The sequence below is a fragment of the Nyctibius grandis genome, chromosome 17 (assembly GCF_013368605.1).
Source record: "Nyctibius grandis isolate bNycGra1 chromosome 17, bNycGra1.pri, whole genome shotgun sequence".
NCBI classification, from domain to species: domain Eukaryota; kingdom Metazoa; phylum Chordata; class Aves; order Nyctibiiformes; family Nyctibiidae; genus Nyctibius; species Nyctibius grandis.
In genome coordinates this window covers 1,517,471-1,544,204 of record NC_090674.1, presented here as the reverse complement: position 1 = coordinate 1,544,204, position 26,734 = coordinate 1,517,471, and the positions used below count along the sequence as shown (strand labels likewise).

The following is a 26,734-nucleotide window of genomic DNA, read 5'->3' as shown; positions in this document are numbered from 1 at the left end:
GGTGTCTGACTGTGAGTGAACACAAAGCTGACTTCATTAGCAAGGGAAGCTTTTAAGGGCAATAAAAATATTGGGCTCAGTATTCTCAGATACTCTGTCATGATGCTTTTTTTGCAGGATGGGGGCAATTTAAGTGTTCCCATGCTAAAACAAACTCACATGAGCAGGTAGAGTGGGATGTTCTGGCAGTGATGGTCTCCACGTTGATGTTTCCACCAAAATCTGAAAGCGTACGCCAGAAATTCATGGCTAGTTCTCAGAAATTCATGACTAGTTCTCAGAAATTCATGACTAGTTCTCAGAAATAATACCGCAGCAGAATTAAACACCAAATCATTTTCATCGTGGCTGAAAGAACGACTGTTAAAGGCCTGGAAGCATCCGCAGTTTGCTAACGAGTAGAAGACACAACGGATAACATCTGAAGTTCAAAATTCAATTAAAATTTGCAAAACAGTTGGAAATCCCCTTCCAAAAATGCCGCCGAGCTCCAAGAGTACTCGAGTTTTCCCCTCCTGTATTTACCTTCTATGGATGGTGAGAAGATGATCAAGTTATCATAGAGAAATTCTCCGTATTTTATCAGGGACAGGCCCACATCATCTGCTGTCCGGAAAGTGAGATCGAAGCCCCTATCTGCAGCCGTGAGACAAATATTGACAACTTTCACATTTCATTAAATCAATGCACGTAGCAGCAAAGCACCATCAAGATCCTGAGTTTTACTTCATAGAATCACAGACTGGTTTGGGTTGGACGGACCTTAAAGCCCATCCAGTTCCATCCCCCTGCCATGGGCAGGGACACCTTCCACTAGACCAGGTTGCTCCCAGCCCCATCCAACCTGGCCTTGAACACTGCCCAGGGAGGGGGCAGCCACAGCTGCTCTGGGCAACCTGGGCCAGGGTCTCAGCACCCTCACAGCAAAGAATTTCTTCCTCAGATCTCATCTCAATCTCCCCTCTTGCAGTTTAAAACCGTTCCCTCTTGTCCTGTCACTCCATGCCCTTGTTAAAAGCCCCTCTCCAGCTTTCCTGTAGCCCTTTCAGGCACTGGAAGGTGCTAGAAGGTCTCCCTGGAGCCTTCTCTTCTCCAGGCTGAACAGCCCCAGCTCTCTCAGCCTGTCTCCACAGCAGAGGGGCTCCAGCCCTCGGAGCATCTTCGTGGCCTCCTCTGGACTCGCTCCAACAGCTCCGTGTCCTTCTTCTGTTGGTGCCCCCAGAGCTGGACGCAGCACTGCAGGGGGGTCTCACGAGAGCGGAGCAGAGGGGCAGAATCCCCTCCCTCGCCCTGCTGGCCACGCTGCTGGGGATGCAGCCCAGGACACCGTTGGCTTTCTGGGCTGCCAGCGCACGTTGCCGGCTCACGGTGAGCTTCTCGTCACCCATCACCCCCAAGTCCTTCTCCTCAGGGCTGCTCTCGATCCATTCTCCACCCAGCCTGTACTTGTGCTTGGGATTGCCTAATAAACAGCGGTGCTTTAGAAAAAGTGCCTTAGGGGCTTTCTAGGGGCGCCACCGGTACGTTTCCACACCAAACCCAGGGGGATCAAGCCCCTGAGCAACCTCTTTGTTGCAAGGATGCCCCAGTAGCACCAATCAAGCAGGGACCAACACTGCAGGGGACACGAAACACAGGCACGGCGGGGAAAACAGCCCCGATCTCCTCCCTCAGCCCGGCGCGGGGTCCCCAGCCGCCTCCCCGAGCCCTACCCGCCAGGCTGCGGAAGAAGAGCGAGTGCGTGTCCCGCAGGTTGCCGTTCTCCAGCAGCACCAGGGTGCGGGGCCCCCCCTCAGCCCCGGCCGCCGCCACCGCCAGGAGCCACCACACACGGACCGCGGCCGCCGCCATTTTGCTCGCCGGCGCCAAGCTTTCCCCGGAAGCCGCCCCCGGGTTCAGGCAGCCAATCAGCGCCAAGAGCCCCGCTCACGCCTTCCAATCACCGACAGACAGCTCCTCGCTGCCAGCCAATCAGAGAGATGCCGTCTTGACCCCTGCGCGGCCACCGTAGCCCCGCTGAGGGTGGAGGGGGAAAGATGGCGGCGGGCCCTCACAGCGAGGGGTCCCGGCCACGGCCCGCTCGCACCCTCGGCCCCGCCGCCCCAAGCCTCTCCCTGCGGGAGGAGGCAGATTCCCAGTAAAAGACTTTAAAATGACAGTGTCAGACTGGAACGGCGGTGTCAGACTGGTTTATTGCAGCGGGGAGGGGGTACAGGGGGCAAGAGAACATGGTGGCAGTGAGCCAATTAAACATTTCCTGGAACATCAGGGTTCAGAACAAAGACATAAAGACTTAATTAAGATTTCTTGTGTCTATAGGCCAACTTGGCAAAACAAAAAAAACCCACCTTATTGCAGACCGGGCCACAAGTCTGCTTGTCAAGCAACATAGTGGCAGGGAGCTCACCCCTCTGTCCCGCACCCCGATGTAGAGCGAGATCGTTTTGGTGCAAAGCCACAGGGATTTGGCGTCTTCCTGCGTTGCTGGAAACCCCTGCGGCGGCAGAGTCAGAGGGGGCGGCTGTTGGAGCTGGCTTTGCCCTTTTTGCGCTTGGTGGTGGTGGTCGGCGGGGCCGGGAGGCAGAAGGGCCGGGGTTCGGGCATGGCGGGGGCACCGCTGCGAGCGCCCTCGGGCCCCGGGGGAGCTGAAAGAGGAGAGAAAGTGGCTGCGGTGGGCATTTGTCCTCGCAGGATGCCCTAAAGTGGCTGCAAAAAAAGCCCTGTTGAGGTGTGGGGTAACTACTGGGGGGGCAGCTTATTGAAACTGATTATTGGAGACACACTTATTGAGAGTAAAATCACGTCCCCATCTGATAGAACTAAGGAAGCACCTCGGATGGGACGTGGTCGGCGTGTAAGGAATCTGCTCTGTGATGGTTCCCCTGCACTCTTAGATGTTTGGCACCAAGGGAGCTTGGCGTGCTAACTGTGAGAGAACAGAGGGTGAAAGGGTGTGGAGATAACCGTGGCCAGGCTCTGAGCTAACGAGGCAGGTAAGGTAACTCCATGGTACCTTGTAGCCAACAAATCACGTCGCTCTTGTCAAACAAGAAATGATACCCCATTCCACCCAGAACGCTGGTCGCTGAGCCAGTGATTGTGGTGAAATCGTGTCCTGTTGATGAACTGTGCTCATTATAATCTCATTATAATACCAAAACACACCTCCATCCCAAAAGCTACCCACCTGCCTCTACCCCCTGAGCATGCTCTCTGGATTTTTCTTAGTCTATACCTTTAAAATGGAAGCGAGGGAATTTTGCACCAATCAATATAATAAAGGTATGTATGACTAGAGTCACTCAAGCTCCACCTAAACATAGATGATAGTATAAAATGCCTTTAAGAAAGAGGCAAGGAGGAGAGATACCATCACTGAGAAGTCAGGGAGACATCACTGTTGACTTCTGGGATCAGTCGCCGGGCTGAACCTCTCTTCCCCACCCATAGAGACACCTTTGGGTGAAACTCGTACATTTGGTTATACCAGCTGCTTCCCCAGGAAACTCAGAAATCAAGCTGGTGTTTGTAATTGTATTAGTAGCATTATATAGTCATCTTGCAACATATATATGTTCGTAGGTACCTAGGCGTGCTCTGCAGACAGTGTACTCATCGCTGGCGATCTAAAAGAATCTGTTTCTGTTGCTTAAATAAATTACCTTAAGTGTGGAACTGGTCACGAGGATTTAATTTCGGTGGACGTGCCCAGATTTACGGCGTAATCTGGACCCGTGTTAGTTCATGGACCGTGACTGGGCCCTGCACTATTAGTGCATCCCGACCTGTGTTAGTTCAACATATCAGCTGTTGGACACAGCCGGACTGATAGTGCCGACTTTGGCCTATCTCAGCCAAAATTTAAGGTATCAAATTGGGCGTCACTCAGAGGCTAAGCTCAGCTGCCCCCCACCCCTCTGATATCTGAGGACAAGCTGGAACACAACAGAGTTTAGCTTCTGCCAAATTAGCCCTCTTAAAAGCAACAGGTCAAGGGAGCTGAGCCAAAAAAAAAAAAAAAAAAGAGGAAAATGAAGGTGAACGCTGGGGATCCGTGGGGAAAGGGGGGTTTTACCTTGATTCGTGGTTGGGTCGGAGCAGAGGATCCGGCTGGCTCGCGTGGATCGGAAGTAGTTGCTGGCGATGGTCTCGCTGTCGCTCCTGTCCAGCACCAGCTCGTAGCGGTCTTCCTCGGGCTGGAAGCAGAAAACGCCCATCAGCAGCGCCAGACTCTGCGCTAGCCCTCGGAGTACGCTTAGAAATATGGCAAAAATTGGTAAAACAAGATACAAAAGCAAGGAGAAATGCACTGTACCGTTAGCTCTCTGCTCTCGGCTGAGGGGCTCGGTCGGGCAGGTTTGGGCTGTGGCAGGGCTGGAACTGCTGGGAGAAGAGACGGCGTTAAAGGGTCGTCGTCTGCAGAACAATTAACGCTCTCCTCACTGCGCTCCCCGATCCCCGGCACCGCTCCGGTCACTGGGCTTACAGGGATTCCAGAAGGATCTGTACCGCGCTTCGCATTAGATGCTGTTACTGTTAAAATTTTCTAAACAAACCTTCTGTAGGTGGAAGGTTTTACAAGCAAGTGGAGCCCAAACGTGATCTGCCAAGCCCAGAATCAGCCGGTGGCACCACGGAGACTCTCCTCTTACCCGCGGGCAGGCGGGTTTTTTCAATGACAGGCTCTGGAATTTTCCAACAGCCAGCTTCCTCATCCCAGACGGATTCGTGCTTGATCTTCTCCAGATAGCTGTAGCTACAGTCACGCCAGACATGGGACGGCACCTGATTCAGCAGCTGCTCGAAGAGCATCAGCTCTTGCTCCACGAGGTGGATGGCGCTGAAGCGATCAGTCTCTTCCTGCCCAGACTCTGACTGTAGATCTCGCATCTCGGTCTTGGCAGCCCGCAGCTGGGACGTAAAAACAAATTGTTGGGTTTATAAAAGAGACTGATGGTTAGTGTGAGTACAGGAACTGGTCAGGCAGAGGGATGGAGAGACACACACAAAAGCTTCAATATTTGGGATGGTTTCTAATTTATAATTAAGAATTAGGATGAGATTTGTGCGGTGACATTATTCCACGTCTCTTTTAATGAAAGATTTCTCGCGTTTCTCCAAAGCGACAAGTTGTTGAATGGACTTTAAGTTAATGTAACTTGTGTGGTCTGCGTGCTAACGAACTCTTGGCAGTTCCTAACTTTGAGGAAAAAGCTGCAATATTTCCTTGATAACGTAAATACTGAATTAAAGCAAGTTCTTAACATGTAGATTTAGGACTGCACACACACACCCCAGAGATTTTTGGGAAACTTCTCTGATTCTGCCTCATCAGAGTGAAACTGATTTTCAAGCATGCCTAAAATTTAAGAGTGCTGTAAACATCCTGCCCTAAAACACCTCCAGAACCTAAAAAAATGGGTAGGCAGAGGAGGAAAGAGATGATCCCTAAATCTTCAGCACAGATAGCAGGGAGCTGCTCACCTTCTTCTGCATCTTCTTCAGAAGCTTCCTCCTGGCTCGAACCTCTTTCTGGATGTAGTCGTAGACATTAGGCAGAACCCAATCCCTGCTGTCCTCGTTAGATTGCTGCAGTCTCCGCTCCTCCGTGTATTTTTTCCGGTGTCGGTGCTTTTCTTTGAGGTCCTTGTTCTCAGCCTCTTCCCCTCCGACCACGTCTCGCTCCAGCATCTGCAGCCTGGAAAAGGCAAACGCTTCTCTTAGCTCAGCGGTGCAAAGAACCCTCTGTGTATGCGCAGAGGATGCACGTCCTTACCCGAACGTTTGGGAAGACACAGTACACAGAACAGTGATTTCTGATGAGATTTGCTGCCCTGAGCAATCATGGCAAATTCCACTTTTATTACCAGTTTCTGGCATAGATACTCCTGTGGGCCCAAGGCAAAGCACGTGTTATTCTGAGCACCTTTGTCAACAAGTACGTCCACAAATCTGTATCTGCACTCAGAGAATTCTTTTTAAAAACCCTCTTTTGTGGAATTTATATTTCAATTCTTATTTCTTGTTTTGAAAGACGCTTGAGGCAAGCACAAAATGTGCCAAAATTACGCAAATATTTTTAAATGGTGGGTATGGGAGTGGTACAGCTGGAAGCCACAGTACAGTTTCCTTTTTGGGGCAGGGTTGATGACTTGGGTGACCTCAGCGTTGCTGCTTGAGCACTGGCACAGACCCATATTTGAAATCAAGTTCGTCTCACATCCACGCCGCACGGCCCTGTACGCTCTGACACGGAAATAAAGCCGTGCTCCAGAGCTGTTCTCTTTGTCTGCAGGGGGATCTGCAGCAGAGCAGAGAGCTCAGGTTGGCCAGCGCTGGCTCAAATTGAAGAACATCCCACTGCTGATAAAACCTCTGCTGATAATAACCTCTTAAATATCTTCAAACCCATCCAAAAGAGCTCGTTCTCCACCAGAGATGACCTGCTATTCTACTGTACTGCACTTGCCAAGTAGCCTTTGGTTTCGTTTGCTTAATACACGCTTGGATCCTTGCTCTGCTGAGTGAGTATCAGAGATCTCACAGCCCTCCTGATGTGTAAAGCCTTTAACAGGCGGCTTTGAAAATCCCCACGCCTGTGGAATCAAACCCTCCTGCCTCATCTGCAGAGAACTTTGATTTTAATGGAGACCTCTCCATTAATAAACGGAATTGCCCATAAATGACAGACCATGCTACTCTACATTTCTTCATAGCTCCTTTTTCAGCTGGGAGAGGCCCAACAGAGCGAGCATGTGCCACAGGAGCTCACAGTAAAGCTGAAAGACTGCTTAAAAACCACCAGACTGCTTAAAAAACATCAGACTTTTCAGAATCAAACTCCATCATCCACAATATATCTTATGTTGAACATTTCCAATGCTAATATAATTCTACACAATGGAGTAAAAGAGAGAAATCAGCAGAATTTGCTTAAAGTGTGTATTTCTGAAACAGCCCAGGCAGCCCTCACATCCCAGCCCCGTGCTCCAGGCCCTGGGTCTAATGCTGCCCCTAAAATGTTATTATTGAGAAATATTGATGTCAGTTCCAGCTGACACCTTGCAAACAGTGTGAGATGCGTCAGTTAGAGGCAAAAGTGACCTCAGTGACAAGGGAGAGTCGTGGAGGACGCACTGTCCTCCATCCACACACAGTGAGCAGCATGAAAGCCTGCTGCCTCGCTTGTACTGATATGAGAAGGCTCTAAGTGCCCTTCAAGAACCTTTTTTTAAGAGGAAAAGGCGGCCACCTCCATAACCTGTTTGGGCACTTATGCTCTGTCAGCGACTGCCAGACTTAACTTTGTAAACTCCTCATAAATTATACCTGCAAAAAGCCAGAGAATGAAGAGAATTCCCTGCCTACAGATCTAGGCAGGATTTGTTTTCAGGGAAGCATGCTTTTTTGCATCCACATCTGCTGACACAGACCTCTCCGGGTTTTTCTCTCATAATTCTGGCACTTGGCATCACCAAATGCCGTAGCTAAGAGCTATTTATCTGCCCAAATAGGACAAAGTTAATTTGGGGGTAAAGAATACGCGTCTGCCTAGTTTTGTGCTGCGCTGAACTCACAGCTGAAGCTTGACAGTTGTAATATCATAGAAGAACAGGGCTGCTTCGTGCCTGTGTGTGTCGTAAGCAATGCACACGAGGCAGTTAGCAGGAGCAGCGTAGTCACTGACCTGGCGAGCACCTGCTGCTGGTCTGCAGGGATGGAAATCCCTTCAGCCCCCTCTGCTCCAACACTCTCCCTGCTCACACCGCCAGCGTCTTGGACAGTCTGAGGCGCTGCTGGGTCCTGAGGACAAGAGAAAACCAAAGGCCACAGCTCTGAAAAGATGCAACGCGAGTACAGGAATAGATGAAACACAACGCTATCCGCTCGGGTTTATTCAGCCCAGGGGGGTAAAGTAGCCTGAAGGGTACCTGGGCTGACATTGGTTCTTCATCTGCTGCAGTAATAGTGTCTTCAGGCAAAGGTGTCTTCTCACGAGTATTTTCAGTCCTCATGGCAGCTGAGGAGTTAAAGAGGAAACACTCACAATGTCAGTAATGAGCTCTGCGAAACCAGAGCATGAATCTGTGAACACATCACACAAAGTCTTCACCAAAAGCTAAGAACGATGCGTCTGGAAGGAAAAGGTCTGTTATTTACACTGGTCAGTAAAAGCCATCAAAGACCCAGAGGATGTATCAGGTAAGGAATGCAAATTTCACAGGGTTGGGAGAGCCTGGGGCCTTGTGTTCACACACAAATAATCTATTTCAGGGGCCAAAGGGGTGCACATTTGTAATCAGAGGGGGAGAAAAAAGAACCTCTCACCTTAGAAAGTGATAGCAACAAAAATGAAGAATATAGGTTCAAGAATTACTATTGGGCAATAAGTGCTGTACAAGCACGTGGCAAAACATGCTCTGAGGCGCTGCGGCAGTATAAATGAAAAGCAGTAATGAAGAGGCCAGCTGGCAATAATTTATAGGTGTGTGAGAGGAATATCCACCCTCCAGCAAAGCGATGGTGTTGATAATCCACCGGGAGACCGAGGGCTGCATCACATTTGCATGCGATGGAAGAGACTGCGGCAGCCACCCTCGTCTCGGGCGTGTGAGTTGTGCAAAGCCAATCGCATCAAGGCAGAGCAGCGCCTGCCGAGACCAGTCATCTCTGCAGCTCAAACCTCTGCTCGAGAGAAACGCTGCGCTAAGTCAGAAGAAACTCACAGCTACGTGGGCAAAAAAAATCGCATTTCATTGCCTCAAGGCTTACAGGGTAGGGCCAGGCTGGTCCTGACAGGGAAAAGAAGTCAGGGAAATAGGGAAGAGGACAAAGCTGGGACAGAGAGCCTCGTGAGTGGGAGAGACAGAGTTACCGCTGAGATGATCTTTACCAGTGGAACAACTTGGCAATAGTGAAGGAAAAGTCCGTTACCAGAACGGAGAACCCTTCCTCCAACAGGTAAGGGACAGGTTGAGGTGAAATCCAGTGAGCATTTTACGTATAAAAAACACATTTTTCAGTCAAAGATAAAACACCTCTGGAGCCACTAAGGCCTCTCCTACCTGACAAGTTATTCACGCTCATCTGTTCAGCTGGAATGGCCTTCAGATTCTTAATCTCCTCCTGATACTCCCTCAGCAGAGCATCCTTGGGGTCCTCGTTGATACAGGGCTTGTTCTTGATGTTTTTCGCACGATTAGCATAGCGCAAAGTATTGAGGCTTTCTTCATAGTTGTTATCAGCTGGAGATAAGCACGCTACCATCAGCGTCTTGGTATTCCCTCCGAGGGAGTCTTGCAGCAGCCTGGTCAGCTTTGAGTCTCGGTAGGGGATGTGTTCACACCTGCCATCGACCAGGGCCGAGATGACGTTGCCCAGAACTAAGAGGGAGAGGTTGATTTTGATGGCCTCTCTGAGCCGTTCTGCTGTGCGTCCGGTTTTTGACGGTCTCTCGCTTCCTGCCAGATCCACTAAATTGAGTTTTGCGGCCCTAAGGTGGTCTTGCCCTCTCTTACCTGCAAGAAAATAATTCCAGGTTAGGCTCTTCTTAAGAGGAAGCATCTTAAGGGTCAAGAAACAGGACTCTCTTGGCAGTATGTTCCAGTTCAAGCCCTGTTCTTTGTCTACATTTGAGCCCTGACTCCCTTAAGTAAATAAATACCTACTTAATCTTAGAACTACATGTTTTAGTGCTTTCCTGAACGAGATCCTGCACAGTAAGAATTCATACCCGTTCTTACTCTCCTAGCGAGCTCTGAACACACATACCCCCCTCCACATATTTCCACAGTGTTCAGAATTTCACTCAAAGCCCTCCGCAAGTAACGAGGTCAGACCATGAGTTTATACAACTTTTTTCCTCCTCAGATTGTTTCATGAAGTTAAACAATGTCTGATAGTTGGAGAGAAAGAAGGGAGGAAGCATGAAATGAGGAGGCAACGGGCAGCAACTGGAGCAGGGCTAGTTGGAGAGCACAGGGAAAAGAGCAGGCTCCCTGAATGCCTACGTGACGTGGAGAGACAGGCAGCAAAGTCACCTCTACAGAGTATCGTGGAAAGGCTGGAGTAGACACTATGTTGGGAAAGGGTTTTTCCATGAACTCCCCAACTACAGCTTTTCTCAAGACTGGAATCATAGAATGATAGAATGGCTTGAGTTGGAAGGGACCTTAAAAATCATCCCGTTCCAACCCCCTGCCACGGGCAGGGACACCTTCCACTAGACCAGGTTGCTGAAAGCCCCATCCAACCTGGCCTTGAACACTGCCAGGGAGGGGGCAGCCACAGCTGCTCTGGGCAACCTGGGCCAGGGTCTCACCACCCTCACAGCAAAGAATTTCTTCCTAATATCTCATCTCAATCTCCCCTCTTTCAGTTTAAAACCGTTCCCCCTCGTCCTGTCACTTCATGCCCTTGTAAAAGTCCCTCTCCCAGTTTCCTGTGGCCCCTTCAGGTACTGGAAGGTGCTAGAAGGTCTCCCCAAAGCCTTCTCTTCTCCAGGCTGAACAGCCCCAACTCTCTCAGCCTGTCTTCATAGGAGAGGTCCTCCAGCCCTCTGAGCATCTTCATGGCCTCCTCTGGACTTGCTCCAACAGCTCCATAATCCAACCTACCCTTATCAATGGACATATTCAAGAAGTTTCTTGCAAGAAAAAGCACAACCTACTGGATACCATCAAGGACCACCATCTGGCTTTCTGTCCCAAGACAGCTTGAATGTTCAAGAAGCCCAGCAGATCTCCCCTCTCGCCCAGCTAGCTGTAACACTGCGCCGTGACTCAGCACACAGGCACGCTCGGCGGCATCTGTTCCTCCTCAACTCATGACAGAAACAGAGAAACAGGAAAACTGCAAGAAATTGGGACTGCACTCAGCCCGAACCACCCGGATGAGGAGCTGGATCTCAGTGAGTGAGGAGTCAGAGCCAGTGAGCTGGTGCCATTCCCACTGTAATGCTTGAAGGCAAGACAAGATGGGAGCTGAAGTTAACAGCTAGCTCCCCAGCTCCCTGGACGCACACCTCACCCATACATTATCTGCTTCCAGACCTGCATTTTGAGGCCGGATTAACGTGATGACACAAATTGCCTGAGAAGGAGGGAGAGTGCATCTGGTCGCTTTAGGAACCCCTCGGTTTTGCTGGCTACTTAACTTTCCCAGCCTCATGCAGAGCAAAGAGTTGGACACACATTCCCAAATCACAGACTACTGTCCTAAGCGCTGGACCACACTCTTGCAGCCCTAAGGTGGTCCTGCCCTCTCTCATCTGCAAGAAAATAATTCCAGGTTAGGCTCTTCTTAAGAGGATGTCCACGTCCCAATCCTTCCTTAGGATTGCAACCCAAATTCAAGGGAAGAGCTCCTTTAGCGCTCCAAGCACAGAAAGCATCGAGGTTTTAACCAAGTCCACCCTTTTCCAGACAGATTTCCACAAAACCTAGCCTTGAATTTAGTCAGAGTTAAGATGTACGGCTGTAGACAAGACCTAGACACGAGCAATGAATAACCTGATGCAGGGGGGAAAGTTAAAAGTTCACAGGTAAACACCAAAAAAAATCTAAAATCTATTGCCCCAGGATATTTCCCCAGTTACAGCAATAGATTGTTAACTGTGGAACTCAATGTTTGCCACCAAGCAAACTTGTTTCACTCCAGATCTTTCTGGCTGTCAAGACATGGGAGAATTGGGGAAAAAAAACAGGTGGAGCTTAAATAGAGCACCCTCTCACTATCTTTTCTGAGCGCGGGGGTGAGTGGACAGTCACAAAAGTAGGTTTTTCTAAGCTTTTCCCTCCTTTCCCCAATTTATATAAACACTGACAAGGAATTACAAAGTTGTTTTCGTTCCTGCCAGTCCTTTTATCCATCTGAGGCTGGTTGTTTCCATCTTGGAGCTCAGCAGTTTAGTTTCTATGGTGCAACAAGGTCCCAAGACTCTTGCTAAAATGCCTGCAGCAGCCTGAAAGTCTTGCCTGTCTAATTCTCGTACAGGCCATCGGCCGGCGCTGGTGGCATAAGCACTGGCCAAATTTACGACGTCTTTCTCATTAACAAATCAACCCCTAAGCACATTTAGAGGAATAAAACATCTGCTACTCTAAATATGGTAAAAATACTGATGGTAACTTGTGCATTTCAAACATCTGCAGCCAGAGGGCCTGGTGTTTGCCATAATTCCTGAATCTGTTACTTTTTTAAAAAAAAAAAAAAGGGTAATTTTAGTCCACATAATTGCAGAGAGATCCTTCAAAATATTAACTCCCTGTAAATTATAATTTACTACAGGTTCAACTGGAAAATAAGTTTGCACCTCTTCATGAAGCCTAAAGATGACAACAGAAATACCAACTTCATTAACTATTTCAACTAACGATTACCCTAGTAGAACCACCCATTTCATGGGGATTGTGCCAGAACCCTCAACTTTCTCCTCAAATATTCCAGCTTTCATTTTACTACCAAAACCACAAGTTTCCCCACCTGTCACCCTGTTCTGTGTAACGAGTTTTCAAAGCTTTAAATCAGAGAAATTGTTTCAGGCTAGATTAAGCGTCCTGCACCCACCTGGGACACAAGAGAGGAGAGGAAATACTTCTTCTTCCTTGTTAGGATTAAAGTTGGGATTTGACGGACCTACATAATTTAAGGATTAGCATCCGTCGGCTGTGCTGATTGAGACATTCCCAAAATCCCCCCTCCCAATTTTGGATAGAGGAAAATAGGGTACTGTCACCAACAGCTGGAACCCCAATTTAGGAAGACATTGTGTAACTTTCCCCATGACTGAACCAGCCAAAGAAAATGAAGCCAAGCTGTTCACAGCCTCAACTGAGGTCAAGGACTAGACAGAATATAGGAGACTAATTCCTTTCTTAGTCCCAGAAAAAACTTTTCGAGACCCGTGTTCAGGTGCAGTGAGGCAGCTTTATCAGCCAAAGAAATGCCAATGGAAATGAGATACTCGAGAAAGGAAAATTAGTCACTAAAACATTATTAAGGGATTCTTTTATTTGATCTTTAAAAGATGTGCCCTGTGAATAAGCTCAATGAAGGAATCCTTGAGTGAAATGATCTGACTTGCATTGTAAAGGAGGTCAGACAACACAGATAACACTATCAGTTTCTCCAGGCTGTGTGCACAACACATGAACTCCAAGCCATTGTGTGGGCTGGGTGAGATTTAGCCCCCTTTGCTGGAAATAAAGGTTTGAGAAGATAAAGAAATTGAAGGAGAATTCAATATGTTCCCAGTTTGAGTGTAAGGCATTTCTCTCCCAAGGGGGAATCAAGTTAAAAAAAGACTTTGAATATTCAGCCATTTCACACTGTGAAGAATGTCCATGTCAGGGCACAATTCTGATTTCTACCCGACCTAAAATCATTTAAGGTCTACGTTTTGCTGTGGGGTGACTGGTCAGACCACACAGGTTGTGCGCTCTGCTAAGCCCAAGCCTAACGCAGGACATCCAGCTACCTACCAATTTCCACATAGACAGTCAAGATGGAGTGGGAGCGGGAAGAATCCTTATTCATGAGGGTGGAACCCACGGCTCGGTTCCTCCAGCCTTTCTCCATGATCTCCTCGCACTCGAGCACGCTGTGCACGGTGTGCAGAGAGAGCCCCTTCACGTTCGCCGCTTTTTCTGGGTGCTGCTTCAGCTGCAAACAGGGACAAGGCAAGACAGGTTAGAACAAGATACACCAAGGCTGCGGGAAGGCGTGCTGGAAACTGTCTGGAAGCTTGAGGGCTACGTGAGTTTTGCACTTGGGGAAATTAAACTGCAGTACGGCAAAAACGTAGCTGGCTGCCACCAAAAAGCCTGAGGATTTCTGAAGGAGGAATAAAAGCACACAAAAAGAGGGAACCACCTTCATGGCTCTGCAGAATGAAAGTTAAAAGTTTGCCGATTGATTCAGACATGTCCCAGGCCACAAGAGACCTGCGCTGAGCTGCCTTCTACCTCCCCTATGATTAAGCTGCATATTTTAAAAGAAGAACTGAAATGTTGTTCACCTATTATGGCAAAGGCTCTAATATCTCTTCAGTCATAGGCAGCTTTTTAAAAATCAAAGCACAGAGTCAACAGTGACGGATATTGTTACCGGTGCTTTGCTGAACCCCTCCGCTCTCAGGGGGCGTCCTGATCTCCCTGACAAAAGTCCCAAAGTCACACCCATCACACAGGAGGACTAGAATAATTTTTCTCCAGATTAGCTCATTTTTAAGATGCTCTAAAATCCTATTCAAGCACCCGGCTAGAGTCAGAGTGTTAAACACCTAATAGCATCTTTTCAGCAATGATCAATCACGCAGAAGAAAAATGTCATACAGCATGCTAATAAATGATTGAAATGTTCAAAATCTGGAATGATCCATCAAACCTACATAAAAAACACAAAACAATCGAGAGATCCCTGCACTCCTACACCAGCCCCCACCACACTGGGAATTTTGAACGAGCTGAATTAATTTTTGACAGCAACGTTATGCCCTGCACCTGCTGAGTTCATAAAACTCTCTCCTGTCAGCTGGGATATCAAGATATGGTTGTCATGACTCGGTGTCACGGAGTGACAGGCACCACGTTTGGCAGTGTGACTTCCAAAGACGACCCTTAGACACTTTAGTGATGCACCCGCCACAAGAAGCAATGCAAAATAGAGTGTTTGCTGTCAAAAAACCTGCACAGAACAGAGCTGGACTGGCTGAAAACTAAACTAGGCAGGATTTTAGCCTTGTTCTAAAGCTGTGAGTGCCCAGGATGAATCTGGTTACAGAATCACAGCCCGACTGTTCATTCACTGTGACTTTTGCCTGTGCTACAGCAGAACCCCGTGGCTGGCCTGGCTGTATTTGAGGGTGCTGCAGAGTTCCTAAGGAACACCCAACCGAGGACGTGGCTGTCGTTTAACTCCACAACAGGCTGACAGGGGCATTTTCCTCACAGAGCTCTGTCAAACCTGCTCGTCACAGGGTTTCATGCCCCGGGAGGTGATTGTGAGCTTCAGAGTCACCAAAGTCGCTGACGTTGAAAGGCGAAGGAACAAACAGAAACGGGATTTTGGAGGGGAACTGGGGGACACAGCAGAAAGCAGGGGGTCAGCCTGGGCTTTCGGGCTCTGCAGGACACGCCTCCCTTGATTACTCAGGGAAGGCAGCAACAGGCAGGGGCTGTCACCGCTGTGATAGTGTTACCCTGGCAACTGTTCTGCCCAACTCCTGCCCTCCCAGTGCCAACTGCGGTCGTCATAGAAACCGCTGTCACCGCTGATGTGCAACAAAAGATGGGAAACTGCAGCAAGCGCCTTCCGAAACACCGAGTCCCCTTCTCCCACCCTCCCTCTCCACACGCACAGGCGAAGCACGCTTGGAATGAGCAATGGAGAGGGTTTTGCCTCCCTTAAAGCCAGAAGCATGTTAAAAAAGAAAATCTGCCCCGTAAGGCAGGTTGGGTCTGTCACCATCTCAGCGCGTCTGTGCGGCAGATGGTGCTAGTGCCTCGGTTTTCTTCACCAGGGAAGCAAATTAGGACAGGAGATTTGCAGCTCCCTCCAGGAATATGTGCAAAAAGATCTGCAAAGCCACCAAGAGGTAAATTTTATAAAAATCAGCCCCCTGCTTAGGATTTCAGGAGAGTTTACCCTCCTGCGTGCCTGGGAACCGCCCGCCTTCCCCACACATTCCCATGGGGAGTAATATCTGCTCTGTCCCCTCAAAAAAGGATCAGCCTTTTTTGTTTTAGACAGATCATGAGATCATCCGCAGCTACCCTGGATCAGATTAAACATTTATAAGGCACAGAATCCTCCTGCTTTAGAGACAGCCGTGAGATGAAGAGGATTAGGAAGAAATTGCCCCACCAGCGCTTTATTCCATCCTAGTTCAGTTATGATTTTAGCAGCTACCAGCTGCTATCAAGCAGGACACATGGGACTGGATCCTGTTCCTTCTGCCACTAAACTTTCACTAAAGTCCCTTAAAATCTCCTCTTGGCTTCCATATTCATCACTACATCTTCCTGTTCTGGCATTCAGCTTCTGACAGAGCGTGTTATTGCACTTCTGTGAGGCATTCACTGAGCAAGGCACTTCCTAATTAAGACACATTGGCTCTGCCTCACCTCCAACTTCTGCTTGGTATCAGCTCCCAGAAGGTCTCGTATGTCTTCATTGTAAATCTCCAGGTAGGAAACTCTCACCAAGAACTTGTCATTTTCAGCACGCTGCACAAAACAGGAACGATTTTCAGGTAAGGTTCTCCAAATGAAAGCAAGCAGGCAGTCCACGTAGACCCTCACTGCCAGCTGGGTGCCTGCCTCCCTTCAGCACTTCATCAAATCTCTCCTGGCATTTCATTCCCGGGTGTATCCACCCAACAGACTCACTATGGGGACTTTCGGTCCTTAAACATCTCAAGTGCGAGGCCATGAAGTCAGCAGAGATGAGGGTGCAGTTCATCTGACTATATACGGGCCTCAGCTTTAGGGTGAGAGGCAGCATACCCAAAAGCCTGTCCCCATTCTTGCACCCAAGCGCGATCGGCACTCACTCCTTGGGGTATGACACAAAAATCATCTCTCTCAGTATCACACCACCTTACACAACCAGATCTCTTTCACATCCTTACACACCCACCTGTACACTCTCAAAAATGTGTTCAAATGCCCTGGGTATTATGCCTTTCTGTGTAGAAGGCTCCTCGATCCCCTGCATGGTGAACGACTTCCCGCTGCCAGTCTGGCCGTAGGCAAATATGGTGCCGTTGTAGCCTTCGGTGACACCCTGGAAATGGAGGAAACCCAAATAAAATAGCCATTATCTTCATGCTTTGCTTCACTGGAAATACATTGTCCAGATTCTATCCCACCTCGTAAAAGGTATTTTAAAGGAAGAGCTGGAAGTAAACATCAAACAACTGCTTGATCTTCACATGCCTTCAGAGTACAACAAATTAAAAACGCATTCTGCTAGCATAGAAATCGATGGTTTTCTCTCAAAATGGAAAACCTGAAGAAACACAGGTGTTGAAAAGCAGAAGGGCAGTCGACAATGCTTAGAAGACCAGAATGTTTTTGCCATAGGGCAGAAAATCTTACAAAACCCAGAGAGACAACTAGAAGGCTAGTTGGTTGTAGGGTGGCCAAAGGGACGGTCTCTCGCTTAGAATAATTCTCTCTTGAAAGCTGGCTGGAAGAAGGCCTGGCTTTCATGTTGTTCATTTGTTCCTATTTCAGAGAAGCACAGTAGGAACAGAAGACATTTGGATTTCTTAAGGTTTCAATAAAAAGAAATATAAAGAACCTATTAACCTAATAATCTACTGCTTCAGGCCCTGGTTGTTCTCCTGATCGGGAATTTCCATTTTAAAAATATCACTAGCCTTTTTATCCATTTCTTCTAACATTGGGTTTTGGGGGACTTGGGGGTTTTTTTTGCTTACCTGGTTCTTTTCTCACCCTAGCTGTTTACCATGCTGATGTATTAGCAAGGCAACAAACATACCCCCTCTCATTTTGCTAGTCCGAAACAGGCTGAGGTTCCCTGTCTTCTCTAAGGTTTCTTGCTTGACAGTAAAAACGTCCCTAAAAATCATCAGGAGTCTTCTTTGTCCCCCTTCTCCTCACATCACTTTCCACTGGTGTTTCTGTCCAGCTACCATCTCTAGGGCCTGCTCAGGGGGGTTCATCTCTCATATAAACATCCGCTTGAAACAATTAAATGTAATTCTATCCTCAGTGCCCCACTGGCTGCTGAAAAGCTTCTTTTTTCTTCCCAATTTCCCAGCCTAACGCCGGGATGCTGTTTTGCCTTCCTCTGCACCTCTGGGTTGCAGCTAAGCCTCATGAAGGAGTGGGCAGGGCTGTTTCTGTCCATAAATCAGTTCCGCTTAGGGATCACCTACCCACGTCAAACTCCTCAGCTTGGCTGTGTCCAGCTTGCTTTGGGCACCACTCACCTCCACGAGCGGGTAGGCGATCTCGTTGTAGATCTGCTCTGTGTTGTGCTCCTGGTTGTACGCCCCGTCGAAGGTGAACTGCTTCGGGGGCTCGCTGGCGGCGGCAGGGTTTTGGAGGAAGCACTGGCCCCGCGCACTCTCCACGCTGACGACCGCCTTGCAGCCGAGAGCCTTCTCACGCTCGTTCATGGGCCGGCAGCGCACGATCACCTTCACAGCCTCCGAGGCCATTTTTCAAGGCCCTGCTCAACCCCGCACGCGCTCACTTGGCAGGACAAGGAGGCACTGGGGCCTGGGTGGGCCTGTGGGAAGGCTGGGGCAAGCCTGACCCCGGGGCCTGCACCCCTTGGTGGGGTGGAGCACTCACTGCTTGCTGGGGGCACTGAGGGGAAGGACCCCCCCCCAACCTGATATGAGGGAAGAGTCAGAGGGGCTGCAAATGGCTGGGGGAGAAGGGGAGACTAAGGAGGAGAAAAGCTTGGGAGGAATGAAGGGAAATGGGGAGACTTGGAGCAAGTCTGAGGGGGAACTAGGGCAGGCCGGGGGGAGGAGACCTGAGGGCGGGAAAGCCTGAGGTGACTCTGGGGAGCCGGGACAAGCCCGTGGGGTGCTGGGCGAGGGAAAACCTGAGGGAAACCTGTAGGTGTCGGGCAAGCCTGAGGGAGCGGAGGGAAACCCGAGGCGAGCCGGGGTGTGCGGAGGGAGCGGGGGGCTGAGGGCAGCGCGGGCCGGCGCCTGAGGGGAGGGAGCGGCGGGAGCGGCCGCCGCCGCCGCCCCGCGGCGCCCCCACGCGGTTGCCACAGCGACGGGAGAGCGTTGGGCGAGGCCCCGCCCCCAGCCACGTGACCGCGGGGCGGGCGCGCGCTCGGCCGTGCAAGCGGCGGGTGCGCGAGCACGAGCGCGTGAGAGCGCGAGCGCCGCCGTGCGTGAGGGTGCAAGAGCGGGAGGGCTTGAGGGTGCAAGCGCGTGGGAGCGTGAGCGCACGAGTGCGTGCGAGGGTGAGTGTGCAAGCGCAAACGCGTGGTGTGGTTGTGCAAGTGCGGGGGTGCACGAGGGCACGCGGGTGTGCGGGGCTGTGGGTGTGCAACGGTGCGGGCGTGCAGCCCTGCCGGTGCGTGAGTGCGGCACCCGAGTGTGCAAGACAGCGCGAGCGCACGGGCGTGCAAGAGCGCGAGCGTCGCTGTGCGTGAGGGTGCAAGAGCACGAGCGCTTGAGGGTGCCAGCACGTGGAAGCACGAGTGCGTGAGTGTGAGAGCGCGAGCACAAACACGTGATGTGGTTGTGCAAGCGCAGGGGTGCACGAGGGCATGCGGGCACGGGCGTGTGGGCGTGCAACGGTATGGGCGCGCAGCCCTGCCAGTGCATGAGCGTGACACCTGGGCGTGTAAGAGAGCACGAGAGCCGTTTATTGCCGCGGGCACGCCAGGCGCGCCGTACAGCCCGCGGAGGGGAAGGGATAAGGCAGCCGGCAGCGGTTTAAAGCTCAGTGGGGTTTGGGGGAGCAGACGTGCCCGGGGGCGGGGGGGCGGGGGGCAGCCGGGCCTAACCCTGCTCGTGCTGCACCCCGACGGGGGCGGCGGGGGCCCAGGCGGCCTCTCCCCAGGTGCTGGCCCCGTCGCTGGGGTCCCGCTCCTCGTAGCCGGGGTTGCGGCGGCCGGGGGCCAAGCGGCAGAAGCAGCCCCCCGGCACCCCGGAGTAGTGAGCCAGGAGGGCGGCCACGCTGGCGAACTCGGCGTTGGAGTGCTGGCAGCGCGGGGAGAGAGGGGAGAGGGGAGATCCCCTTGCCGGGGTGCCTGAGGTGCACCCATGCACCCCTGAATCGAATGCACCCATGCACCAAAGGCACCCATGCACGGCAGCACCCGTGCACTTGTGCACCGAAGAATCCAGTGCACCCCCACAGCAATGCACAGGTGCAGACACGAATCGAGTACGCTCGTGCACCCATTGCACCCACGCACGTGCTGATGCACCCGTGTACCTGTGCACCCACACGCGGCTGCACCCTCTGCACTGACACACCACAAATGGAATGCACCCACTGACCCACAACTCAAATGCCCCGTGACCAGCGCGCCCGTGAATCACGCACGCTCACACTGAATCACCAGCGCACAGATGCACTCGTGCACCCACAAATCACACGTAATTGCATGCCAAAGCACGGATACACCCCGTCGGTACCTGTGTGCCGTGCACCACGCACAGATGCACCCGTGCACCCTCGAATCAAACGTGCCCACGCACCGACACCCCTGTGCACCCACGCGCAGACGCACCTGAGCGCCGACGCAACCGTAAAGCAAATACCTCTGTGCACCCGTGCAAATGCACTTACACACCCGCGTACTCGTGCGCTGGTACACCCACACACCGGTGCAGCCATGAAGCCAATGCACCAGTGCACCGCTGCATCAAACGGATGTACACACCAGTGCATCCATGCACAGATGCACCAAATGTACTTACACAGTGTGTCAAATGCATGCACACACTAGTGCATCCATGCACTGGTGCCCCAGTGCACCAGTGCATCCATGCACAGACGCACCGAACACACTTGCACACCAGTGCATCCACACCAGATGCATCAAATACACTTACTCAGGTGCAACCGCACCACTGCAACCACAAAGCAAACCCACCTGTGTGCTCACGCATCGAACGCGCTCGCACCCGACGCACCCGCGCGCCGCTGTCCCCGCGCCACACCCTCACCTCCACGCAGAACCTGCCCTGGTGGGTCCTGAAGAGGCAATAGGGGACGACGCCGCAGGGCGCCCGCACCCACAGGCACCAGCGCTTGGCCACGCCGGGCTCGGGGCGCAGGAGGAAGGCGCCGGGGACGTCCCGCCGCAGCAGCACGATGCCGCAGTCCCTGGGGAGGGGACGAGGCGTCGGGTGGGCGCAGGGGAGGGTGGTAGAGAGGGGGGGGACAGCGAGGAGCGGGGCGCTCCCACGTGCTCACCTGGCGATGCCGGCGAAGGCCCACACGCTCTCGGCGAGGACGCTCTCGTTTTCGGGGAGGAAGGCCAAGCTCCTCACCCCTTTGCTCTCCAAGCCCGCCCCCGCTGCGGGAGCCCGTTAATCCCCTCTTTAACCCCACAAAATCAGGGCTATGTGTCCCCCCCGTGCCTCAGTTTCCCCTACAGCCACTCACCGGTGTCACGGGGCGGCTGGTGGAGCTGGCTCTCGGCCCCGCAGTCCCGGTAAGCCCCGGAGCGCAGGACTTTGCTGCGGATGGCTTTTTTGCGCACCAGAACCGGGGAGCAGTAGGGGTTCCCCGGGCGCCAGGCGCCGGCTCTGCCCTCGGCCTCTGGCCGCCGCTCCTGGAGGGTGGAGAAAAGCTGTGAGAGGGGGTTTTGGGCACGCTCGTGGCACGAAATGTCGTGCAAAACACCATGCAAGAACTGCTGTGCAAAGAAATACTACGCAAAAAAAGGCGTGCAAAACACCGTGCAGAAAAAGGCTGTGCAAAAAAAAAAGTTGTGCAAAACACCATGCAAAAAATACTGTACAAAAAAAACATCATGCAAAAAATGCTGTGGAAAAAAAAATGCCACGCAAATCACCCTGCAAAAAACTGCTGTGCAAAGCAAAGCTGTGCAAAAAGTGCCCTACAAAATACCACGCAAAATTGCTGTGCAAAAAAGTGCTGTGCAAATACACCCGATGCAAAATGCCGTGCAAGCCCACCCAGTTCCAACCCCCTGCCACGGGCAGGGACACCTTCCACCAGACCAGGTTGCTCCCAGCCCCATCCAACCTGGCCTTGAACACTGCCAGGGAGGGGGCAGCCACAGCTGCTCTGGGCAGCCTGGGCCAGGGTCTCACCACCCTCACGGCAAAGAATTTCTTCCTCAGATCTCATCTCAGTCTCCCCTCTTTCAGTTTAAAACCGTTCCCCCTCGTCCTGTCACTCCATGCCCTTGTTAAAAGCCCCTCTCCAGCTTTCCTGTAGCCCCTTCAGGCACTGGAAGGTGCTAGAAGGTCTCCCTGGAGCCTTCTCTTCTCCAGGCTGAACAGCCCCAGCTCTCCCAGCCTGTCTCCACAGCAGAGGGGCTCCAGCCCTCTGAGCATCTCTATGGCCTCCTCCGGACTCGGTCCAACAGCTCCGTGTCCTTCTTCTGTTGGGGCCCCAGAGCTGGACGCAGCACTGCAGGGCGGGTCTCACAAGAGCGGAGCAGAGAGGCAGAATCCCCTCCCTCGCCCTGCTGGCCACGCTGCTGGGGATGCAGCCCAGGACACCGTTGGCAATAACGTGCCGTGCAAAACACCGTGCAAAAATGCCACGTGTGAAAACACCGTGCAAGAAAACATCGTGCAAAGACCCCTGGAGAGAAGCACCCAACACCCCGGCAGGGTGCACCTACCCCTGCGCCCAGGGAGCCGAGGGCAGTGGGCACGGGCAGGCGGCGGAAGGAGACGAGGGCGTTGACGTTGCGCGACACCTCGTCGGGGTTGAGCGGCTCCCGCAGCACCCCGCAGCCCCCCGGGGGGTCCCCCTCGCCCGCCTGCTCCTCGGGGTGAGCCAGGAGGTAGCAGAGCTGGAAGGAGCGGCAGAGCAAGAGGTGCAGGGTCTGGACCTAGGGGAGACGAAAGAAGCTGCGTGAAAATGTTAAAAATAATAATAATGGTTTTTTTTAAAGGGGGAAATTGAGCCACACACCTCGCCCGGGGGCCCCACGAAGAGGTGGCAGAAGAGGGTGCTGGCGGGGCTGCGGGGATTGCGGGCCACGAAGGCGAACTGGCCGTCGGCGGGACGCCACGTGCTGTACAGGATGCGGCGGAGAGCGTGCGCCATCAGCAGCGTCTGCGGGGACAAGGTGGGGGGGGTCACAGGGATCGAGCACCCCTAGACCCCCCCGGGGTGCAAGCGGTGCCGGGGGCACCCCTATGTGCACGGCAGGTCCCAATGCTGTGTGAAAATGCAAAGCATGTTCCCAACGCTCAGAGTGGTGCAACCCCCACAAAGCACCTTTCCAACAGCACCCAGCACCCCCAGCACCCATGATCCCCCCCCAAGCACCCATGATCCCCCTCCAGCACCCATGATCTCCCCCCCAAGCACCCCTACCTCCCCATCAGCGCCGTAGACCTTCAGCCCCTGCAAGCTGAACCTCAGCACCACCGACCTCCTCCCGGGGCAGTCCTGGCCGGGAGAGATGCACTATTGGGGGGGGTCCAGGCAGTGTTGCCGGGGGGTCTCCCCCACTTATTCAGGGTCCCCCCCCACTATTCAGGGTCCCCCCATTTCCCGGTGAGGGGATGGGTGCCCGACCTTCAGCGCCCGCAGCTGCTCCTCCAGCCACCCCACTTGCTGCTGCAGGTCCAAGTCCTCCACCATGAAGGAGCCCACGTACTGGGGGGGGGACAAACACAAAAACCCACCCGTGTCAGCAATGACCCCCCACAATGCTGCAATTGCCCCCCCTGGGGCAACCGGACCACCCCAAGATGGTGGTTTGCGGAGTCACGGGGATGCACCCGCACCCAAACTTCATCTCATGCTCCCCCCTCCGTGGCTGAATCACCTCTGCCGGCTTGGCGATGCCCCGGGCTCGCTGCTGGGGGGGTGCAGGATCGGGTCCCCTCCCGTTGGCCACCTTCTTCTTCATGACAGCGGGGTTTGGGGGTGAAGGCTGGGTCAGGACAGGGTTAATTGGCTCTGGTGCCACATCCCAATTGAGCCACCCAGGGTGGCAGGAGCCTGGATCTGGCCCCTGGTCACAGTCCCTGCGAGGAGGAAGGGGACAGACACAACCTGCCCCCACTGTCCCCCGTTTCCAGCTTGCTGAGATGCTGTGGTCCCCATACGGTGGTCCCCAAGTCCTGACCCCAGTGCAGATGTCCCCAAGTGCTGACCCCGAAACAAGTGTCCCTCCATACCGACCCTAATAAAAGCGTCCCCAAGTCCTGACCCCAAACCCAACGCAAGGGTCCCCACGTCCCCACCCTGAGCATCATGCAAGGGTCCCCACATCCCAACTCCAGCACAAGGGTCCCCCTGTGACCCCAAGTGCCATGCAAGGGTCCCCACAGCCTGACCCCAACCCCAGTGAGAAGGTCCTCATGTCCCGACCCCGATGCAAGGATCCCCAAGTCCTGCCGCTGAGCACCGTGCGAGGGTCCTGTGTCCCTACCCTGAGCAGGATACATGTAGTCCCCACGTCCTGACCCCAAAAGCAACGTGAGGGTCCCCAAATCCTGCCCCCTAACGTGATGCATGCGTTCCCGAAATCCTGGCCCCGAATGAAACCCAAGTGTCCCCACGTCCTGACCCCCAGCAAGCTGCAAGTGGTCCCCGTGCCCTGAGCGTACAGTCCGGACCCCGAGCGAGGTGCATGCAGTCCCCCACCCCAAACCCCAGTGAGATTTTGGGGTCCCCCCTATCCTGCCCCTCCCTCAGTGCTCCGTCTCACTCCCCATCAGCCACGCAGCCCCGAGACCTCCATGGCTGTCCTCCCGGCCCCCCGAGACACCAGTGGTGGGGGGCAGCACATTTGGGGGTGCTTTTTCAGCCAGGGCACCCACCGAGGGATGCACCCAGCCCCTCTCCAGCCACCCAAAGGGGTTTTGCCCTCTGCAGCCTTTGGCCGGGCTGAGACTGGCACAACTCATGTCACAAAGGGCACCCCGCAGCCACCTGGGTGCAAACACATGGGAAGGGGAAGGGTCTGGCTGCCCCAAGTGCATCCTAACAGGGTGTGGGGGGGGTCTCTCTGGTGCCCCCAAGCCCCTTTGCAAGCTCAGGGGTGCCCCTCTCCTTTCCAGCACTATTTGGAGGGGGGTCTCCCCATCCTCCCCCCAGCCAATCCGCAGGCAGGCAGCCCCCAAGCCCCACCCCCTTTTTCCCACGCTCCATTTCGCAATGGAGCCCCCCAGCCCCACCGGCCACCCTGGAGGTCCCCAAGGGAGGGATGTTGACCCCGAAACTGGGGGGGTGTGACACCCAGACACCAAGCATCCCCAGGGACCCCCATCCCGCCGGGCTCCCCTCCCCAGCTCACGCTCAGCTCGCTCGGATGGCTCCGGAGAAACGCAGGCGAAAAAAGCCCCTCGCTCCGGCTCTCTCTCGGCCTTCGCCGGTTGTTTTCCTTCCCCGGGTGGCTCCTCCGGCAGCTCCCGCCGTGGCGCAGGGATGCTCGACCCGTGGGCGTCAGGCCCTTGCCACCAGCCAGGCCTTGGTGAGCCGGAGCCCACGCCGGGCACGGGGCAAGCAGCAAACTCTCATTTCCTGCCCACGATGAATCACTGCAATTTACCTCCCCGGTTTTCTCCGTTTCTTGGAAGCGACGGCGAGCAGAAACGCTCGAGGCTTTTTGGAAAACGCAGCTGCAACTGATTCTTTTCCTTTTTTTTTTTCCCCCCCTCTCCTCCGGCGTGCCCAGCAGAGAAACGATTTCTCACCCTGACGCACACACACACTCGCTTGCCACCCCCTGCCCCGATGCTCAGAGCCTTTTCACCCCAATTTCTGAATCCCCCGGGGAGTTTTGCCCACCGCTATCTGCTTTTGCCGGAAAAATATAAAGAAGGATGGCCCCGACCTTGCTGCAAACCCAAAGCCTTGGCTTCCCGAAACCCTCCAGCTGGCCAAATTCATGGGGCTGAAGAGAAAGCTGCCCCAGCCCCAGGGATGCGCTTGGCTCCTGGAAAGGGAAAGCAACAGTTTGGGGACGAGATGGGGTCGGGGGTGCACCTGAAAATCCCCGTCTCGCACCCCAGAGCTCCTGAGGGCACGAGGAAAAGGGTCCGAAGAGCCGCGTTCAAACCTTGGGTGCCCGCCAGCGCTGGCTGCTTCGAGACGCCATGAGATGCCCCGGCAGAGCCTGCCGGAAGAGTCGATAGCGTAGAAACAGCGGGGGAAAAAAAGGGAAAAATAATTAAAAAAAAAAAAGGACAGATGGGGCTGAAGAAACAACACAACGGAGCCCAGTCTGGCCAGGAAGCGGAGATGGGAGAAGAGCGAGCGGCGGAGCCGGCGTGAACCTTCCTGAACGCGCAGGCGGAGCTGGCACTGGCTCCACCGGCAACGCTGCTGCGGGATGGAGATTGTCCCCTTCAATCCTGGTCGCTGCTCCGGGAAGGCGAAGATTGGTCCTTTGGATTAAATACAACCAGACCCACGGCTTTGTTTTTGGCTCGGGGTGCACAAATCACCTCATTAGCAATTAAAACCACAACCACAAAGAGTTTGGTGATGACCAATGGAGCTAACGGCTGTTCTTAGCACAACGCTCTTAATTCAAGGTGCCCCGCAGCAAAATTAAGCCGTGCTCATGTGCGAAAAATTGGCCTTACCCTGACCAATGTTCTAACAAATATCCGTGGGGTTGTTGGTGTGGGAACGTTCTTGGGAAGAGGTTCTTGAATTTGGCTCACCTGCCTGGAGAGAAATGCCGACAGAGCCCACTGTTTCAGGACAAGTAGCCCTAGGAAAGAGCCATTAATTAATGTTTCTAATTGCTTTACAGCCCTCTTTGATCAGGGTTTTCACTCTCCCAATTGCGTATCAGCTGTGATTTTTCATTAACCTGCTGTTTGCACCCTTGTTACAGGGCTGGGAACAATTTAGGGCATTTCTGTAAGAATTTTTTAAACTCCCAGTTGTTACAGGTAGCACACTGGGACGACAAATGAAAAGAATAAATTCAATAAGGCTCTTTTCTTTTTTTTTTTTTCTTTTTTTGCATTTTATTTCTAGAGGTACTTCCACTCCTCTCAGCACGGGACGTGCAAAGCTCTTTCCAAAAGCACATGAAACAAAGACTG

The 26,734-nt window shown here is 52.9% G+C and overlaps 2 protein-coding genes and 1 pseudogene across 4 annotated transcripts in view; all 3 read right to left on the bottom strand.

The window, feature by feature from the left end:
* LOC137671193 (dolichyl-diphosphooligosaccharide--protein glycosyltransferase 48 kDa subunit-like) overlaps window positions 1-1,866 on the bottom strand; it is a 37,218-nt gene extending 35,352 nt beyond the window's left edge. For all 3 annotated transcript variants that reach the window (XR_011049401.1, XM_068414607.1, XM_068414608.1), the window contains exons 1-3: window positions 1,713-1,866; window positions 526-636; window positions 160-222 (exon numbers count right to left, since the gene is read on the bottom strand). Coding sequence is in view for 2 of the 3 variants with exons in the window: in XM_068414607.1 (XP_068270708.1) it covers window positions 160-222; window positions 526-636; window positions 1,713-1,851 (313 nt within the window). In the remaining variant the exon portion in view is untranslated. The remainder of the gene's footprint in view (window positions 1-159; window positions 223-525; window positions 637-1,712) is intronic.
* A 642-nt stretch (window positions 1,867-2,508) lies between these two features.
* Window positions 2,509-18,190, bottom strand: LOC137671481 (kinesin-like protein KIF17; annotated as a pseudogene).
* A 1,311-nt stretch (window positions 18,191-19,501) lies between these two features.
* LOC137671480 (SH2 domain-containing protein 5-like) lies at window positions 19,502-25,051 on the bottom strand. Its single transcript, XM_068415080.1, has 11 exons — window positions 24,970-25,051; window positions 23,494-23,601; window positions 23,241-23,321; window positions 23,037-23,111; window positions 22,629-22,772; window positions 22,333-22,545; window positions 21,598-21,614; window positions 21,120-21,298; window positions 20,928-21,030; window positions 20,678-20,837; window positions 19,502-19,702 (listed from the first exon to the last, which is right to left on the bottom strand). Exons 2-11 carry the CDS (start codon window positions 23,575-23,577, stop codon window positions 19,502-19,504), a joined length of 1,257 nt encoding a protein of 418 aa, XP_068271181.1. The 5' UTR covers window positions 23,578-23,601; window positions 24,970-25,051.
* Window positions 25,052-26,734: the final 1,683 nt, after the last annotated feature.